The 20,364-nt window shown below is 36.4% G+C and overlaps 1 protein-coding gene across 1 annotated transcript in view; it reads left to right on the forward strand.

Annotated features, from left to right (window-relative positions):
* The window catches only part of USH2A (usherin), a 373,050-nt gene that overhangs the window by 176,550 nt on the left and 176,136 nt on the right, over positions 1-20,364 (forward strand). Inside the window, exons 33-36 of the mRNA XM_030944868.1 lie at positions 8,019-8,178; positions 8,665-8,836; positions 12,928-13,075; positions 19,806-19,957. Of these exons, the coding sequence (XP_030800728.1) occupies positions 8,019-8,178; positions 8,665-8,836; positions 12,928-13,075; positions 19,806-19,957 (632 nt within the window). The remainder of the gene's footprint in view (positions 1-8,018; positions 8,179-8,664; positions 8,837-12,927; positions 13,076-19,805; positions 19,958-20,364) is intronic.

The raw sequence follows: 20,364 nt of genomic DNA on the forward strand, positions 1-20,364 counted from the left end.
GAAAGAGAAGTATGGAAATCTTGCAGGAATGTTGGACAGATTTGCAAATTATAGTGATGCTTACATAAGTAATTTTAAAAATATTATATTGATACTTAATGTTTGTCCCCTCAAGTTTGATTTATAAAGATAACCTTGAATCATCTTGTCAGCAGTACTAGATGTGCCACAATTTTAGGTGGGGCGAGTGTCTCTGAAAATTCCACTTTCTGAATTTATTGCAAGTCCTTTTTTCTTCCCTTCCTCCACCTACCCCCCTTCTATTATTGAAAGGGAATTCAAGGGAACAGAGCATCCTAATTGCTTTTCTATGCAGCACTTACTATCCTGTACCCCTCTTTGGTGTGTCTTCTTTGTTTCCTTCTCTGAGGTTGTTTCTTTGTAGCCTCTCTTCCTGAGAAAGTGTGTGTAAGTCTCCGCTCTCTCACTGCTGTTTTCCAGACAGACTTTATTCTGCACTCTGTAATATATGCTGCTCCAGATGAGACTGCACTATTGATTTATACAAAATGGATAGTAATAGTTGCTATTGCTTACCATATATTCATATATAGCCACATCTTACTCGCTGCAGCGGCACGTTCGCATGTGCTCTTGCGTGAGTTGTGAAAGTGGCAGCCTGGCACTTCATACAATTATCTCGGCACCGAATGTTGGGTAGGTCTGAATTTTGTTTCTCCCACTGCAGCAAGATTGGAATTACTTGGGAATACAGGATGTACTTCTGCTGGTGAGCCAAAGGGTTCCTGGTTATACTAATGTAAATCCAGAGTAGTTCCATTTTTATAGACGCAGGTATCTGAGTTTCAAATTTGCAATGTATTTGCCTACTGCAAATATATTTTCCAGTTGTGAATATAAAGCTGAAGTAATACAGAGGTAAAATGGTCAAACCATGCTTTTTTCCTTTTTCACTTTTTGGGCTAAACATTGACTGAGACATTATGGTTCTTATGATTTATACTAGCAACTCATCTCTGTTTAAGCTGGAATAAGAAATACAGTGAATGGATTGGAAGCATTCGTGAATGGAAATTTTCATTTAAATCTTAAAATCTTCATTCCTTATTATATGTAAAGAAATGAAAAAGAGGGATATCAAACTAAGATGGTGTTACTGACAACAATTACTTCTCTCCACGTACCTGGTAAAAATTAATGTGCTTTGTCTTCTTTCTGATTTTTCCCCCTCTGACCTTCAAACTCATTTTATTTTTCCAACTTTTATAATTGAAGTAAACTGGGGAGACAGTGAATGGTTATAATTCTAGTCAGAAAAGAAGTAACTTGGAAGTTCAGTAGGTTGATTTGATGCTGAATGTTTTCACTGACTGACTGGCTCTGTGTCATTTTGGCAGCAAGAGAAACTTTTGAAAAACCTTCCAAAATGCCTCCATATTTTTCTGATGGTGACTAATGCTGATGGGTCAGAGAAAAACATGTAAGGGATGTTATGGGAAAGAGGATTCCAAGGAGCATGGTGATTCTTCTGTGGTCAGTGACATGACACGTCCTTAGAATCACAAAGCAATATAGGTGGAAGTGCTAAAGTCTGAAGAGAAGTTTAAATGTTCTTCTCAAATGTGTCCTTCCTGTTTTTTCTAAACCATGTGGTGTAGGGCACTCCACAGGATTTGAGTTTTCTTCAGCTGAGCACCTTTGGGATTTCAAGCTAGTGTGTCCTAACTGGAAGTAAAAAGAGCCTGGAAAATGTTTCCAGTAGCTATCTCAGGGATGTAGCTTTACAGTAAAAGATTGAAATCCTTGCTGTCCAGCTTTTACAATGAGATATGAATAATAGGCATAGGAATAATGTGTAAATAAAAAATGCATACCTAGCTAAGGAAGGTTAAAATTAAAATAGTTTTACTAAAATAAAAAGGAACAATGAAATCCATTAATCAGGAATGGATGTTTATGTGGACTTGTGAATTGGTCAGGATGAAACCTAACTCTTGAGGAATGAATTTTGCCTCAAAGTATGAGACTTTGGGACAATAAACGGCAAAAAGTTTTACTGTGCAACAATTAAGGGTGTAAGAGCGTAATCAAGAGACACTGTTACTAAATGTGAAGGCAAATAAACGGGATAATCTTTGCTGTTAAAACATAATTATCTTTAAAAGCCTTAATATGCTTTGGAGCTGTCCCTTTTCCAAAAGTGGAACCATTTTCAGGAATTTAAAATCTTTAGCAATTTCTTGAAATCATTGTAAACAGAAATGATGAAAGATCCTTTTGTTTCACATTTGTGCCAAAGGGTTTTTCTTCTTGAATATAACTCTTCTACACAGCCCAATACATAACTGTCATGTTTTTATGCTCCCATATGTTAAATGGTTTTGTGCTACGCTCTTTATTTCCCAAGATGGGACGTGGAAGTTCCCTGAATTCTTCTGAAGTGCTTAAGTCTCAAAAGGAATGAAAATTTCGTAGAATAGCTTGGGTTGGAAGGGACCTGCTGTGGACAGGGTTACCTTTCACTAGACCAAGTTGCTCACGGCTCTGTCCAGCCTGACCTTTGAGCACTTCAGGACTGGGGTATCCACAACTTCTCTGGGCAACCAGTTCCAGTGTCTCACTACCCTCCCAGTAAAGAATTTTTTCCTTTATAAGTAATTTGGAAAACCAGAGATATTTACTGCTGAACAAATAGTTTCTAAAACACATCAGCATTTGTTGGCCAGCTGGAAGCCAAGTTATTTTGTCCATGTGCCATTGTGTCAAAGTCTTTGCTGTTGTTCTTAGAGCAGAACAACAGCTTATGGTGCTTCCTGAAAAGAGTTATTTGTGATCCTGGGTTTATTTGTTGCTTTTTATTTGTTGCTTTTTATTACTTGCACTTGTGTTTAATGGCTTCACAAAATTATTTAAATGTTGTCGCTCTCAACGTTAGTGAATCACATAAGCATTCTTAGTTATTAATCAATATGTTAGAATTTGCTGCTGTCTTGGAAGATAGATTCAGTTAAAGAGCCAGTTGCATGTGTGGAAGGCCATCCATTGCTAATTTACACAATTTGGTAGATGAGCACTTTTTGTCTTGATTGAGTTGCCTAAAGTACCTAAGGGTACTTCATTTGTGACATTTTTTTCTGAAATATTTTCAAGTAAGTGTGGTGTGGGGTTTTCAAATCTATGAAATGATGCAGCCCTAGTATAATACCCTTCCAGAGAAAGTTGTACGTTAGTGATGGCTCTTTGAGAGTCAAGATAATTAAGTGATTGGTGCTTTATAAATAAAGAGAGCAGAATATACGGTATTACAAGTTGAATATGAGTTGTTGCTTGCTTTCAGGAAATGGCGGAAGTCAGAGAAGTGCTAGTGATGTCTGTTGGAGCTGCCTGATAGTGCAGTCTTGACACTTAGCATATGAATCAGATGTTTGGGATTTTTTGATGGTGTACAGAAATCAGAAGAGGACATGGTTGTATTTGGTGGTGAAGATTTATGGTCCCAAGGAGTTTATCTTCTAATTAGATATTAAGTTACTATGAGTTAATATAATAGATTGTGAGAAAGAAGATGAAAGAACAGAGTAAGGGGGTGAGTAATGAGCTGAAATGTTTGTATAGTGTACCTACATAAACTGTGTGGTGATTGGAATTCTTTGGAAGTTTTTCATTTTCAAACTCTCTCAGCAGGTTTTTGTTGTTGTGCTGCTAACAATCCCTTGCTACAATTAGTTGGATCATTTTCCTTTGAATATAGCAATGGGATAATTACTGTGTCAATTATTTTCCTGAGAAAGCATGTGAGGTTCCTTGCCCAAGTCAGGTGAGTGCTTACCAAGACAGGATGTTGTCATTTCTGGTCCTTACAGGAGCTGCCTGAAATCAGGGAGAATGGAAGTAGGGAGGAACAAGAAGGGTGTGTGGCTCTCTTGCAGTAAATCTGAATATAATAAGAGTGTTAAGATAGTTACAGATAAAATAAAATATTGAGACTATTACTACTGTGTTATTTTTGAACTGGGATGTATTCTGACAGTGAAATGGGAAAGCTTATGTTTTGTTGAATCTTCAATTTTGGTTGGGTTTTTGGTTGTTTTTTTTTTTTTTTTTGACTGTACTAATTATGTTTTTGTGCTTTTGCTTTAGTAACTTCTCTCAAATTCCATGCTAAAAGTGGCACTGTAGTGTTGTATATTATCTTTCAATGACTACCCATTAAATTTGATCAAAGCAAGTGAGTGTTCTTATTGACCATGCAAACGGGGTCATTCTTTATTCTTTCTGCCTCATGCATTCATTGTGCTCTCAGGACTTAAGCAGGTGGTTATTAGGAACTGGAGGGATACCAACCACTATAGTTGGTTAGTGTGGGAAGTTCCAACCACCCCATATATCTAAGAATTTTAGTGATATGCAAATACCGATTTTAATGATAGTCACTGCAAGTCACAATTCACTTGCTGATGTATGCTTAGAAAATGATTTAGTTTGTTTGTGTTGCCTCTGAGGTCAGAGAGATGAAAAGGCGGGTTGATCCTTCCTCTCCCTCTGCTCCACCTTTTTCTTCAGGGAAAGTGAGTCATGGATTTAAAACGGATATGTGGGATTTTATTTTAGTTTTCTTCCTTTGTTCTGTTTTAGCACAAAAAATGCAGAATTATTTTTCTGTCTACCTTCTACTTTAATATGATGACTTGAGGGAATCCTGTACCCTCAAAAAACGATCTTTTTATTTGTCTTTTTGTGCTTTTCACTCTTCTGAGTCTAGAAATGAGAACAGGACCAAATCCTGAATTTAGGGTTTTTTTTCAATCAGTCAAGTTCTGTCATTTGTAGGCTTTGCTTTATATTGGTAAGAAATAAGTGTTTTCAGTGAGTAGTTATTGGAATATTGAAATAAGAAACATTTAATCTTTAAATTAAAGTCGGGGAACTGGAATTGCAGAATAGATTGGAATATAACCTGATCAAGCAAATTTTTAAGAAAAAAAATCAGGTTTTGCTGTAGATTTAAATGCAGTAATTGTGTCCTTACTGGGTTCGTCTTGTGAATTGAGATCAATGAAATTCATCCAGCAACAGCATGAAATCAATTGTAAAATAACATATAATTCCCACCCTATGTTGTAAATTACACTTTGTTTGACATTAGTCACTGAGTTTTCCATGCACTGGGGTGCATTTTCTTGTAACACATTTCCACATAATGCTTGTGGATCTGTTTCTAATGTGTTTGAGAGCGATCTGTTTTTCATGTCCACAATTGCCTACATTTGATCTTATGCAAATCATGCAATCAAGCAAATGGAAAGCAAGGCATTGTTGCTAGAGGACCTTGACAAAGAGTGGCTTTGTAGTTTTAAGAACCTCCTCCCTCTTTCAAATTCATGTTTGTATCCATAGCTGTTTGAATCCACTGATCCGTTATGAAATACTTGGAACTTGAAATAGGAAAAATCTCCCAAATTAGGTTGTGATGAATAATTGCAGTGATTATGATGTAATATGATTTTTATTGTTGTCAGTTTCAGCTTCTAACCTCTTAGAAATGCTGCCTTCCCTATATTTGCTGGCTTATCCAAACTTTGAAGTCTATGGAGAGATTTTAATGATGGCAAAGCTCCTACCTTGAATGACATTGCTAAGCCTTGAATTTCTTTGTTTTCTTCTCCTGCTTACACAAACAAAATTTTTCTTTTTAGCCTTTATCCTACCTAAATCTTTCAGATTCCATTGAAACTTTCTACTTAGTAGTCAAAATACTTAGGTGTTAGTAAATCAAGATGAGGAATAAAGATTTTCTTAGAGTCTGGTGACATACTGCTTTTTAAACATATTTTATTTTTCAGCTATTTTTTAAACTCTCCTATCCTTTCCTCCCCTTTCAGTATGTTTATCATCTGATCTCAAGTGATCTCTGTGCTCATATGTGCTGTGTTTCCATTCCTTGCAGTTGTTTTTTTTTAAACTTTACATGTTTCCCTGTCTTTTTCTCTTGCTTTTTCTGTTCTTGGTACTAAGACACACAAGGTAACTTATAGTCAATTGTTTTTTTCAGGGAGGGAAATAAAACATTTTCCCATCTTCCATTCTCTGAATCCTTGAAAAATTTATTCCCTCTTCAAATTACACAAGGTATTTCCACAAACATATGCCTGCCAGTAGTCTCATCAGCTGCAGTCTGCATGGAGCCCCGCACTGATAAGGAAAAGAGTGATCCACCATGAACACATGGAAAAGGAGCAATCAACTTTTTCTTTTCCCTTCCCTTGGGTTATATTCACTCTTCTTGGTGAAACCCTACCATATACTTTCAACTTTGAGAGAAGAATGCATAATCAGTATCTAGGAGGTTATGAATTATACAGGTTCCATTAATTGCTTTCATCTATTCATTTTAGGATTGCTGAAAGTAAAATCCTTCTGGTCGCTTGTTTGTCCACCCACAACATGGACTATGTAATACTTGAGTCACAGACTTTGAGCTCCGTCTGCACTTTTGTGGCTTCTCTTATGGCAGTTGCAGGGAATAAGGGACCCAGGAAGGTGTACAATAATGAAGGCAATGCAGCCAGTGCACTACATGGAGTTTCCCTGCATGCTGACCCAGCTTGAGCACCTGCTCTGGAGTGTGCTTTCCCCCTCTCACTGACTTAAGCACTGCTTAACCCTGGTAGAATCAGTGCCATTATGTTGATTAAACATGTCACTGTTACAGGCATTCACTTGATGATTTTTTTTGAGCTGCTGCATTTTTTTAACTCACACTTTGCCGTGTGCTCCATAGAACAATACCAATGAGTGATACAGTGTTTTCAATAAAAATGCCCAAGTTCATTGTCTCCTTACACAGAGTGGAGCAAATCAGAAGAAATTTCATTCCTGCAGGGATTGAAGGTGTTATATGAGGGGAAAATTAATGAGAGAGAAGTTGGGCCTATAACATTTCTGCTTTGGCGATGTCTTTGTCATCCAACCAGAATTTTTAAATTTGTGCTCAGAAATATGTTGTAAAAAAATATAGTTTGATACTATTGGGTTCTGAAAACGCTACTGTTTTATATGTTTTACAAAAACACAGAACTTTTCTGACATATTGAAAATTTGTGTCTGTTGAACAAACATTTTACCTGTATACCTTATGCTGTTGCCAAAACCTCAACTGTAAATTCCTTCTTAAAAAGAAAATTTGCTTGTTTAAGTCTGAGATTTGTATTTTAATGAAAAAAGAGACGGGAAAATGCTAGAAAATTATGTTTGCATTACTTTCATGCTATAATTTTTCTATCAAACATTCCTTTAATAATATAGGGAAGAATATGTGAACTTTTAGAATATTTATTCAACAAAAATTATACATTTTATTCACCATTTTGTGCAGTAATTGAAATTCAAGATAGCTTCAAAATTAATAACCATTGAGTAGTTGTTTTGCTGTAGCATTAGATGGGTTGTCTTTACTGAAATATATTTTATGAGTGTTTGGTGTTCGTGCAGCTGAAGACAAACAGGCAAAGACAGAACGGATCAGTATGAGTAGTGGCAACTCTGAGCTTCCTTTGTGTTCATGCTTATAGGGAGATCTGCACAAAGTGAATTGTATGTATTGATGCTTGTCATTCTTGTTTCATACAGCAAGTTAAAAAATATATATAATGCAGCTGTGTTAATAAACCTGTACTTGTTTTTCTATTAATTTAATTTGATTTGATTTAATAATCTCAAATGTGTTCATTTGCCACTGTAGCAAATTGATGTAGTATGTAGCACCTGAACATCTAATTTCTTTTTTTTTTTTGGTTGGTTGGTGTACATTCTGGGGTAAATGGAGTACAGTGGGGTTATCTCAGCCAAAGCACACCCCATAGATCTATGGGTAATCAAAATTCAGTCTACTACTAAAGAACCAGTACCTATTCATTCCTCTGGGGCAAACCTGAAACTTTTAAGAGGCACAGGTCCCCTTTCCTCTTGATTTTCTAAACTTGCTAGTGTCTGAAAACTATAGGAAAACAAGTTAAAATGAGTACACCACGTAAATTCCTATTCTTTTTTTGCCCTAGATTTGGCAGTTTTCACACCGCACCAGTTCCTGCTCACTGCCTGCACACTCGCTGGCTGTACAAACAGTTCCCAGGTCACCTTGTTTACAGCACAGCTGCCACCATCTCACGTAGATGCCCCGGTCCTGACAGTTTTGGATTCTAGAACAATACATGTACAGTAAGTAAGGATTTCTTCTTTCCTGACAACACAATAGTGCATCAGTTTATTCAAGAATTCCAGTGAGTTCAATCAGGGGAAGGGTTTGTGACATAAAATTAAATTTATTATGATTAAATGCATAGAAGTGATTAGTTTAGTGGTTCTGTGAACCTTCTGATTATCACTTGCCAACTTAATTTCCATTTTGTCTTTACGCAATCAGTATAACCTACATATGGGCATAGCCTCTGCAAACTTCAGTGCAGGAAATGTTCTGGTGATATGCCCCTTTTGTAGCCCCTGCTTTGTGTGTAATCATTTGTCTGCTGAGTACAAATACTGCATTAGATGTATGGCTTAGATTTATTTTTATGATTGCACAACTGGGTTTTCAAATTCTCAAAATAGACCCCATGAAGTCCTCTAAACAAAGCCTTACATTTTTCAGCGTGGTTTGAATCTTTATTTGGTCTGGTCTTAATCATATTTTGCTTTTATTTGCAGATGGAAAGAACCAGTGGAAGTAAATGGAATCCTAGGTCGCTATATAATTTATATGGCCACCAATGAGCAGAATTTTACAAAGTGGAATGTAATCTATAACAGCACAGAACTTTTTCTGGATTTTACTATTCCGCAGCTTTTCCCGGGTACTGAATACCTCATAAAACTAGCTGTAAGTTTTAAAGATGTGTAGTAGAGGTGTAAAATGGTGAAAATGATTCTGACTTTGTTAGCATCTTAATATTTAATGGTTCTTGTGTCCACTTTGTTTAACCTCTTCTTTTTGAAGCTAAGGCGGGTGAGCAAAAGTAGGTTTTTTTTGTTTCAAAACAGATTCACAAAAATGTATATGTAATTTAAATACAGGTTTTCTTCAAGGATAAGTTGGATAACTAATGAAGAATTGAGCAGAAATATATGAAATGCTTTTAAAATATTTCCTTGGACCCAACTTACAAGCAAACATTGAAGGTTTTTAAAAGTGTCAACCTTTCATATTTTGTACCATGGTAATTTGTTCTTTAATCCTTTTTTCCTTCTGTATGTAGAAGGAAATAGCAGAGAAGAAGAGTTCAGTGTAGAGCAGCAGTTTGTGTATTCAAAACATTTTAAAAGACATGAGTGTTTTCATTGCATTTCTTTATCATTTGTTTTATTTTGTGATGAAATGGAACAGCTTCTTCGGTAACAAACCTGAAAATATGTGGATAGAAGGAGAGGATTGTCCCTTGTTTTAAGCACATTGTTCATTTTATAACAATACCTATATAAGGATATTTGCTTTGATAAATGCCATAGAAAAATATTCTGCTCTTGATTATGAATAAATTTACATTTATGTAGACTGGATATGCATTCATTTTTTCTTAGCATGCTCTTGAATGTTCTAAATATTATACCACAAAAAATAATCTACCTTCAGGTAATGATAAGGATCTGACTTGAACCTGAAAAAAACAAGGATATTCAGTCTAATTAAAGCTTAGATTCATGTTGAAATTAATTCATTTGTGCCTAGATATTTCAGCATAGTAAATTGCTTAGCATATATAATAGTGCCATGTCCAAAACTAAGGCACTACTTCAACAAGCATTTTATGCCTTGATTTTTTATGTATTCTTTACAAAAGAATTTGTGCTGTCCTTCACTGTGCCACAGCTTTTCTCTGCTCCTGCCCAGCTTCTGTGCATGGGGGCACAAGGAGAGAGCATCGGGGAAAAATTAACAGCTACAATCTGGAGAGCACCTGGGACTGCTTTTGGTGGCTCTACCTTGGGATACAGGAGGAGGTGTTGCGTGCATTTTGGTTTTGCTTCATCAGCGTGCACAGATTTCCTAGAAGTTACCAAATAAATGTTTAGGAACCCTTTGCTCTCTATATTTTATTTCTCATTTCTTTGTAAATTTTTAATCCCCCTTAATATTTGCATTTAATCAGAAAGTAGCAAAAGATAATTTCTTCTAGTGACAAAGGTAACCAGATTTACCTGGATAAAATGCAGTGGTCTGTGATAGGTGAGTTAGAAGATCTAAATGTCCTTGCAGCTTTAAAAATGATAAAAGTGCATGAAAAGCTCAATATCTTTGAGGTGTGATAGCTCTCTTAAAACATTTGGATCCATCATATATAGAACTAGTTAGACTGGTTTGAGAGGAATGTACTATTACAGGTTTACAAGTTATGAAGATTAAACATGGCCAAATGTTACTTGTTTATGAAAGTAAAAAACTCCAAATATAAAAAAAACCCAACAAAAACCAAATCCGCAAAAAATTTCAAATCAAGCATACACACCTGGAAAAAAATTTAATTAGTGTTTCATATATTATTTAACTGAATTTGAATAAAACTTAAGAGTAAAAATACCCCAAACAATCATCAACAGTGGAAGATATACCTAAATTGTGTCTTTTTTTTTTTTTGTTAGAATGAAATATTTCTATCAGTTAGAACTTTTTCCTTGTTTCACAGTTACTATTAACTTTGGTTTGTATCCATTCAAAAATTGGTTTTGGTTTCTGTGTCATCAAAAATTGCATCTTGAACGCTGGAAGCAGGAGCTTCATGAGCAGAACTTTCAGCACCTCACAGGCTGTTGCCTGTAACTTTTGTATGAAAGGTTAATGTTGCTACATTGAAAATGCTAGAAAATGTTTATTTTTGCATGCTGTTACCAATTTTCAGAATTGATTACTGCCATTTAATATGCAGCAGTTTTATTCATAAATGAGTACAACAGGTTTTGTAAGCAAGTCTAATGCTTCTTTCCTAAAGTCAGCCAAGAAGACATAGGGTCATATCTCCATGGATTAGTGCAAAGGAACTTGCTTTTGTTCTGTTCATTCTCTAAGCTGGGTGAGTGTGAGCCAGGCCAGCCTGAAAGCAAATGGAAAGTTGAAAGGTTGCCTTTAGTAGCCAGGGTGTCACTCTTCTTTGTATGACTGAAGTGCTTTTGTGATTGAACTGTTAAGCTAATATCTCCTCAGGATGCTGCAGTGTGGGTGAGCTGGCTCAGGTCCTGTTTGGAGTGTTGCTATGTGGTGTCATCTGATGTGGTTTGCATCTGTCCTTTGGCTGTCCAGTTCCTGTGGTATTTTTGCAAATTTCACCTGAAATCTGTTTCTCAAAGTGACAAAATGGGAACTCATTCTGGGTGGAGGTTTTCATGGCTTTGAGAATCACTGGATGTGATAGCCAGGTGTCCAGTCCATTTGGATACACTGATCTAAAATCCTCCTACCTGAAATACAGATGAACTCTCTTTTGCTGATTTTCATTAGAAGAACCAGAAACTTCGTGTCCCAGCAAATTTCAGAGACACAAAAATTGAGCTGTGTGAAATTCAGGAAATAAATGAATGAAAAGGCTGCTGTTACCAAGCCCTTAAATGAAACACTCTCCACTGCTGAAGTAGGCCTGGTGGAAATTAATTAGCTAGTCAGTAAGGAATAAATGAGAAAGAGGCCTTCCAGAACTGCTCTTTTTGGCTTCTTTATGAAGCCAGTGGAAGTAGAATCATTCAAAGATTACTCTGCTTCTCCTGGAAGGATGATTTTCTTAAATATTTTACTTATCAAAATGCTAATAGTTACCTGAGCATCCATCTGAACTGATGCCGGTTTTTGGGTTTTATCATGTTTAGAGTAAATGTCATTTTTTGGATGTTCCCAAAACTGAGATTGCGTTCTTTCATCTTTACTTGGTAGTTCAGACTAAACATGGAGTCATTCCTTAGTTGCATTGGGAATGTAATTTCCAGTGATATCAAAATAATCTTTATGTATAAAAGAGCCTCTTATTTGCAAACAATACTTATTTTTACCCTTGGGGTCAGTATACAGTTTTGGAGGGCATAGGGAATGTGTTTGACTGCTCTCTGATTTGAAAAACAATGGGAAATGGGAAACTGAAGCTAATCCTTTCAAATAAAATAGATTGAGAGAAACATTTTGTTCCTGGACATCTGGAGAGCAAGATTCTTTGTTTGCTGATGATCCACTTGTCCACTTTAGTACATGGACAACTTAGAAAAACACAGATAATAATCCCATAAGTTTTATGTATGTCCAAATGTAAATATTTGTTGAATTCAGGTTTTTATTAATTCTATTATTCAACAAAACCCTAAATATAAGCAATAACCTAACACAAAGATCTTTCAATCCAGTAGCAATATATACATATATATATTTGTATGTTTTTTAACATGTGTAGTCTTGTCATCAGCATTGGTGCAAATAATTGGCAAAGCATCACATGGACCATAGCTGTGTACATGTAAAACTTTAAAAGCCTGTTATATAAAGGATATGCACTTTTGCCTTCACGTTATATTATTTCATATCCCAAACAAAATACAAAAATTGCATGGTTAACATTTTGTTCTCTGGCAACTGAAATACAAATTATTTTCCTTTATTTTCCATAAACATGTAATAATAACAACTAATACACATTGATTTATAATAGGGTGGTTTTTACTATTATAATTGCACATGCTCTGGGTGCTGTTGTGAAGTACAGAAGAATGTTTTAGCTATAGTATGCCTAAAAACTAAGTATCATGAGTTACTATACATCCTCTTGTTATTTAAGAAAAGAGGTAAACAAATCTATGCTAAGAAGAAGGTCTTACCTGAAAATCACAGAATTACTAAGTTGAGATTTGGAAGAATGATGAGACTTAGGCAAAAAAAAAAAATTGATAAAATTATTGGTACTACTTTGAAAGGTGTTTATTTGTTCTGATTAATATTTTAAGGCTTGCACTGGAGGTGGGTGTTGTATAAGCGAAGCCAGCGCAGCTATAACAGATGAGAGTACACCAGAAGGGGTTCCTGCTCCAAAAGCCCAGTCATATGCATCTGACTCCTTTAACATCTCCTGGACTAAGCCTGAGTATCCGAATGGTAAGTGAACTCTTTTAGCCTCAAGTTAAAAAGATGATTAGTAAAGGTAAATTAATATTCTAAATGGCAGCTTATATGTGGTGCTTAATTTTTAATGATCATTTTAGCACATAAAATACCTGAGATAGTATCATTGTCTGCAGCTGGGAGATTGTGGTTTTCAGCCCAACGTGCCGTTTCAGTGGCTCAAAAGTGCTCCCTTTTGATAGTACTTGTGTACTGCATCTCATTGTTCAATGTTTTCCAGGGCAACTGAGCTGAGGAACAGGCATTCTTGAAGAATATCGGTCTAGGATGTTAATTTCACCCTCCAATAAAACATTAATTTCTTTTACATTAATTGATATGTAATAATAATTAGATTTGTGTTCTGCATACTCATCATATAGTTGTACTTTTCTATGGCTGTGAAAGTTAAACAATATGCTTTCTTTTGTTTAGAAATGTTTTCCATTTCAAAATGTCCACGTGTAAAACTTCTAGACAAATGTTACTTTTCTAGTGGGGTTGCACGGTATCATTTACTTGGAATTTGCTCTGATTTTAGCAGTTTAAATCACTGCTACATGCATCATAATAAAATCAGAGTGATGCTATGTAGGAATCACTAAATTTGAAGTATCAGAAATGTTTTTCTTTATTGGCTCATGATATTATTTCAATATATAGAATTATTTCTCCCAGTGGTTTCACATAAATTTCATTTTTTCCTGCAAGTTTTTTTCTCACATTCAGTTGTGATAAAGCACATCCTACTTGTTCAACTTCACTAAAGACATTTTAAATGATTCCCCCAGAAGTGGTGATTGTATTCTGTAAGGTCTTACATTAAATTTAGAAAGAAATAAGAATATGTCACCTGTTAAATTATGTATTTGATAATTTATGGTTCTTTGGAAGTCATTGTGGAAGATTTTACTTCCTAGCCCCTAAGAAACTTTCTAACTCTGTTTCTAAAATCTCATCAGCATGTGTGGCAAAAGCAAGGAGGCAGGAGAAAGGGGAAGGGTAAGGGATGGGAGGAAATGGTGAGGACGGTCATGCATGTAGCTTAGTGCTAAAGTCTGAATAATTTTCCCTGAAATAGGCATTTTTTAATAGTTAATTTCAGGGCCTGATCTTGTTATCCTTGCATTGTGGAAAAAAATGCAAACCATTTAGAGAGTGGTTTAACTAATCGAGGAAATACAAATATATATGTCCATATACATATTTATACATGCATATCAACAGCACACAATAAAGGTCTAGAGTTTAAGAAATAAATTTTCACAAGCTTCCTTTAAAACAACTAAAAGCCAGGATGCATTACTGAATTTGGGTGTTGTAGATTGTTAATACAGCATTTACTATGTACAGCTTGGCTCTCATTTTAACTACAATAAACAACTTGCTAGGAAGCTGCTGAGGATGTTGGTGCACCCTCAGCAAGTTTGCAGATGTTTCCAAATTGGATAGGAGTGCAGGGCAGGAAGGCTTTGCAGAGGGTGTTGTACAGGCTGGATCGGTGGGCTGAGGCCAATGGTGTGAGGTTCAACAAGGCGCAGTCTGGGTGCTGCCCTTGGGTCACAACAATACCAGGCAGTGCCACGGGCGGGGAAGCTGCTGACGGGAAAAGCACCTGGGGGTGCTGGTCAACAGAGGCTGAACTGCAAGAGCCAGTGTGTGCCCAGGTGGCCAAGAAAGCCAATGGCACCCTGGCCTGGATCATCACTGGTGAGGCCATCAGGACCAGGGTGGTGATTGTACTCAGCACTGGTGAGACCACACCTCCAATCCTGTCTTTAGTTCCAGACTTCTCACTATAAAAAAGGGCATTGAGGTGCTAGACTGAGTCCAGAGAAGGGTAATGGGGCTGGGAAAGATGCTGGAGTGCAAGTCAGATGAGGAGCAGCTGAGGGAGATGGGGGTATTCAGCCTGGAGAAAAGGAGGCTGGGGGAGATCTTATCCCTCTCTACAACTGCCTGAAAGGAGGGTGTAGCCAGGTGGGGGGTCAGTCTCTTCTCCCAAGCAATAGGACAAGAGGAAATGGCCTCAGGTTGTGCCACAGAGGTTCAGATTGTGTATAAGGAAAAATTCCTTCATGAAAAGGGTTCCCAAGCATTTGAACAGGCTGCCCAGGGAAGCAGTTGAGTCACCATCCCTGAAAGTATTTAGAAGATGCAATGTGGCACTTTGGGACATGGTTTAGTGGTGGATTTAGCAGTGCTGGGTTAGCAGTTATATGGACTCAATGATCTTCAAAGTCTTTTCCAACCTAAATGATTCTGTGATTTATCTAATAACATATTTTCTCATTCTCCAATTTTCTATTTCCATCCTTTCTCCATTTTCTTGAAGAGACTTTTTAAAAAACTCAACAGCAAATAAGCTCTAAAAGTTTTGACTGAGCAAGTGCTTAATCAGGAAGGTTCACTTTGTTCAGTGACTTTGTTTTGCTCATTCTCAGCACATCTTTTGGGCTGCCTTTTGACCATATAATCTATAATGGCTGTGTCAGTGTTTTAAAACTGTGTAAGAGACTGAAAAATACCATAGTTGAGAAGAATAAAATTTGAGAAAAACCAGCAGAAGATACTTAGGTACTTTCCCTAAAACTTTCTTTCTTCAGCATTCTACTGGTGCATTCTTGATTTTTCTTTTTTTTTTTTTTTTTTCCAAAAGCTTAGAAGCTGTTTCCTGCTTTGAACTGAGTTGGATCAAACTTGGTGTGTTCCAGGCTGCTAAGCAGTGCTTTTCAAAAATACTGAGCTTGGCTTTGTTTCAGGTGGAAACCTCAGAATTGCAAAGATTTGCATATCATAGATTGTCATCTCCTTATTAGATCTCTGGGGCCATTCCTTTCTCTCCTGCCTCCTTCCGTTTGCTCCTGCTTGACAGATGCTACTGTTTATTTCCATGGGCTGAGGAGGCTTATCAGCTTCCAGTGGGTGTGTGGGCTGGCTGGGGCTTGGACAGCACAGACTTGGCTATGCCCTCGTGATGTATATGGGCTCCAGCTGCTTGCTGTGAATTAGAAAAAAATTAAGGAGAATTAAAATGCTACCCTGGAGGTCAGAGGTGGCAAAAAGGATTAAAGGCTACAAAGCTTCTTCACAAAGATGGCACAATGAGGGGAAATAAGCTTTGGGGTACAGGAACACCTAGGCCTGTGTTGTCCAGGTGTAAATATCGAACTTTGAGGCTACAGGTTTTTATTTAATTTAAGGCTTATTTACATTATATAGAGGGGAAAAAATTCATAGAAAAATGGGAAATTAAACACGTAATTCTTTGTTGAAAGTTGCTTCAGAAATATAATTTATGTATTAAGTAGAAAAAAGACTTTTGGAAGATGGCATGTTGAATATTGATATTTTATTTTGTCTTATTTTCAATCCAGCAATAAAATGGTGGATAGGACATGGCCCAGATTCTGCCACCCTACACATACATATCACATATGTATGTAGATAATAGGTAGTATAGACAATATTGACCATTTAGATGCAAGCAATGTAGGGAGAGGCTTGTGAAATCGTGTGTCATCAGATATTCTGCTTTGACCTTTCATTATTCTTGTGGCCTTAATAAACAATGATCTTTTCTTCAGAGCACATCCATTATAACCTTGCCATATAGTTTGAGATCTGCTATTTTAAAATCCTTGAAAATTTTCCACTGAAAATTTTTCTTAGCTGGTCAATTCTCAAAAACTTCATTTTGTGTTCATGTCATAGATAAAACCAAATCTAAATCAGGATTGTATCTTCCAAGGCCATGTGGAATTTTAATGGAAAATAGTAGGTATAGTAAAAACTGATTTATAAAATTATTCAGTGAACTAAGCCAGTACTTGTTCTTGCAAATCCTTGTGCTTATGAGAGACGACTGGTGTTTGTAGTCAGTGAAATTGATGTAGGTAAAAGTATGTTTGCTTAAGATTTGACCTGTAGATTGCACCTTAAGAGTAAAGTGCTTGTAGTACTTTGGATTCAAAACCTCTTTAATGTCTTGAATATCATTGACACATTATATGGTCTCACCCAGAGAGGGGAAAGGAGCAAGAAGAAGATTTTATAACTTTCTTCAGTTTAAGTTTGATTTGCATTCTTGGTTTTCTTTTCAATGGTGGAACATAATTGTACTGTAGACAATAGAGATTTTGTCTTCAGTGAATGCATGTTTTGACCTAGCTACCTAGACTTCAAAACTATGAAGAAACTGCATCTTTTCATAGTGACCACATGTTGCTCAGGAGGCCTTGTAAATCATAAAAATGTCCTATAGTCTTAAATATTTTATGCATGGTAAACTTCAGCAGTATCTAGAAACTCTTGAGAAGTTTGTTAACTTTGGGCCAACTTTAAACTTTTTCTCTGTATATTTTGGAAGTCTATACTGGTGAAATAGGGAGGCAGAGTTACTTATCCCCAGAAAATAGTTACTGCTAATTTAGAAAAATGGCTTCATATCTCAAAAATGGACTATTAGATAATTTTCTTCTGAGACGTACTTTTTTTTCTTTCTTTTCATACTGTAGTTTTCTCCATCAGTGTCCTACAAGGCAAGGGCAGAAGTAAAATCAAGACATAATGGATCAGATTTTTGGAGATGATTGTTCTCTGTCTGTACTGGGAGAACTAACAAAAGCTCACAGAGCTGAACAGCAAGCTGCTCCTCAAGTGGGGGTGCTGCACAGTGCTGTGGCTTTAGGAACTCTCTAAAACATTAATGACAAGTGACCTGACTATGATTCATACTGTTATCATAAGTATCAAATGAATTAATAGTGATTTATTAGGCACTGATCTGGGCTCTCTGGTGACCAGTGACAGGACCCGAGGGAACGGCATAAAGGTGTCTGAGGAGATTTAGGTTGGAGATCAGGAAAAGGTTCCTCACAGCACCAGCCTAACAGAGTTCAGGAAGTGTTTGGACAATGCTGTCAGGCACATGGTGTGATTCTTGGGGTTGTCCTGTCAGTCCCTTCCAGCACAGGTAGTTTTAAGATTCTACTCTATGGTACTTTCAAGGGGTTAGTGCTACAGGTATAGTAGGTGCTTAGAGTTATCTCAGTGTTTGGCATTTTTTGCCTGTAAAACACATCCTTAATGCTAGCATTCGCATTTTTCCTCTGAGATAAGCAAAGTATTTTAAAGTATATACCCATATATATATATAAGATTTGTTTATTTATTGGAGGAAAAATATCAACCATTCATGTTATTGCTTCACAAGCAACTAGACACAGAACCACAAGGGTTTTTTGCTTTAGAAAGCCTGTCAAATGTGGTAAGATTGATAGTGTGTGATTTTCCAGGACCTCCTCCTGCACATCTCTGCTGTCTGAGCTGAGTTTAGCCTCTCACTTTTCTAGAAGAGAAAGGAATTGAGGAGCATGTGAATCACTTCACCGTACTCAGACCTTTAGCGTATAAATCTTTTGAAGTAGAACTCTTCAAAGCTCAGCTGAAACAGTTGTGTGTACACTTTTATTTATGATGCAGTCCTCCACTTTGTGGAGGGGAAAATATTTTTTTCAATTTCACATCGAATCTTCCTCAATGTAGTTTCAAAAAATTAATTTTAAGGGAAGGAATGGTGAACTGAGCTATAGTTTTACAATAGAATTTGTTTTTATAATGGAAGGATTAGAAGGCATCCTCTGAACTTAAAATCACTTCAAATGAACCCTATAACTTTGCATTTATTTGGCTTAATATTTCTCATTGAAGTAACTTTTAAAAAGGGAGATTATTCAGAAGTAAGAAAGATGGCAGAATAGCCCTAAGAAAAAGTGCTGCTTTGCAAGCTCAGTTTCTAAAGTCTAAGCCAATCTGTAAAACTAAGTTTTTAGTTCATTAAATTCAAAATACTCTACAGGATTTGTTATCCTGCCATGTACCTTTGGAAGAACAAAGTTTTAGAATTTGTTATAAATGCAATAAGCAATCACTTGCAATTTTAGTTAGTATTAGCCAGGTATACAAGAAGGACCATTCTTTCCTCTGTCTAAAAATCTTGCTAATGTTTGAGTTTCCAAATATGTTTTCTTTCTGTAGATTGAGTAGGAAAGGAGTAGTTTACTTCAAGATTTTTTCTACAGCATATTGAGAAGGAAACAGTAATCATTACACTTTTGTGATTTCATGAAGAAAAGTGGGTAAATTTTCCAACCACCCCACTCGTGCCCCAAATTGATGAAGTATGTAGTTTGTTGGCAAAGCAGTGGAAATCTGAAGTAATTGTTAGAAGGAATAAATATGAAAAAGGTGTTTTGTGTGACAAAATTATTTGTTACTGATTCATTGTAGTTATAGCACTGATTTGTCCTTCAACATTTTGATTATTTTGGAGATTTTATTTCTAAGTCTGAACCTGTTAAGATGTGAGATGTTTTTTTGTATTGTTTGAAAAGCCATATGCAGAATAGACTCTAAACCAGAATTGCCTCAGTTTCCCTCATTCCAGGATGGTGTTGGCTGCCACTCAGAAACAGGTTTGTTAAGGGGTAATCTTTGGAATAGTGTAATTTTTTAAAGACATGCTGTGCACTTGTAAGGTTTGCAATAGTTAAAGATGGGAGAGTATGTTTCTTTTGAGTTTTACCTTCCCAGTCGTGCTAAGCAGTATCTGCTCAATTGTAAACAGTTTGAAGTACTACTACTGCCTTGGTGTCTGTAGCATTAGTTTTCTTCTAAATTCTGTGGCTTTTTGGTTACTGAGTGCTCTCACATTGTTTTATAGGTATTATTACTAGCTATGGATTGTACATGGACGGTGTTCTGCTGCAAAATTCATCACAGCTAAGTTGTTATGCTTATGGGCTTGCTCCTTGGAGTCTGCATTCCTTCAGAGTCCAGGCATGTACTGCAAAAGGTTGTGCTTTAGGTCCACTGGTGAGTACCTTAATTTACATTCTGGGAATGTAATAAATGTCAGATGACAGTGAATATCAGAGTAAATGGTGATGATTCACTCTGGGCAGTACTAACCCATCTGGCAAAATGTGACATTTAAAAAAAAGATCCTGTTTAAGAGCTGCTAAAGATTCAATAGGTCATTGTTAGGCACCATTCCAAAGTAGAACATAGGTACAGTGAGGGAAGACAAAAACGGAGGCTGAAACACACATTATTGAAATTAAATGGAGTTAATATGTTTGAAAGGTGCAGGTGTACTTTAACCAGATTTACAAGGATGTATATAAAGAAAGAGTTACTGTTCCAGTAATGAGCAAATTTCTGGCTGCTGGACCGAAAGGACTAAAGTTAATTTGAGAATTGCAGAGGCTAGAAGTGGCAAC

The sequence above is a fragment of the Camarhynchus parvulus genome, chromosome 3 (genome assembly GCF_901933205.1).
Source record: "Camarhynchus parvulus chromosome 3, STF_HiC, whole genome shotgun sequence".
Lineage (NCBI taxonomy): Eukaryota > Metazoa > Chordata > Aves > Passeriformes > Thraupidae > Camarhynchus > Camarhynchus parvulus.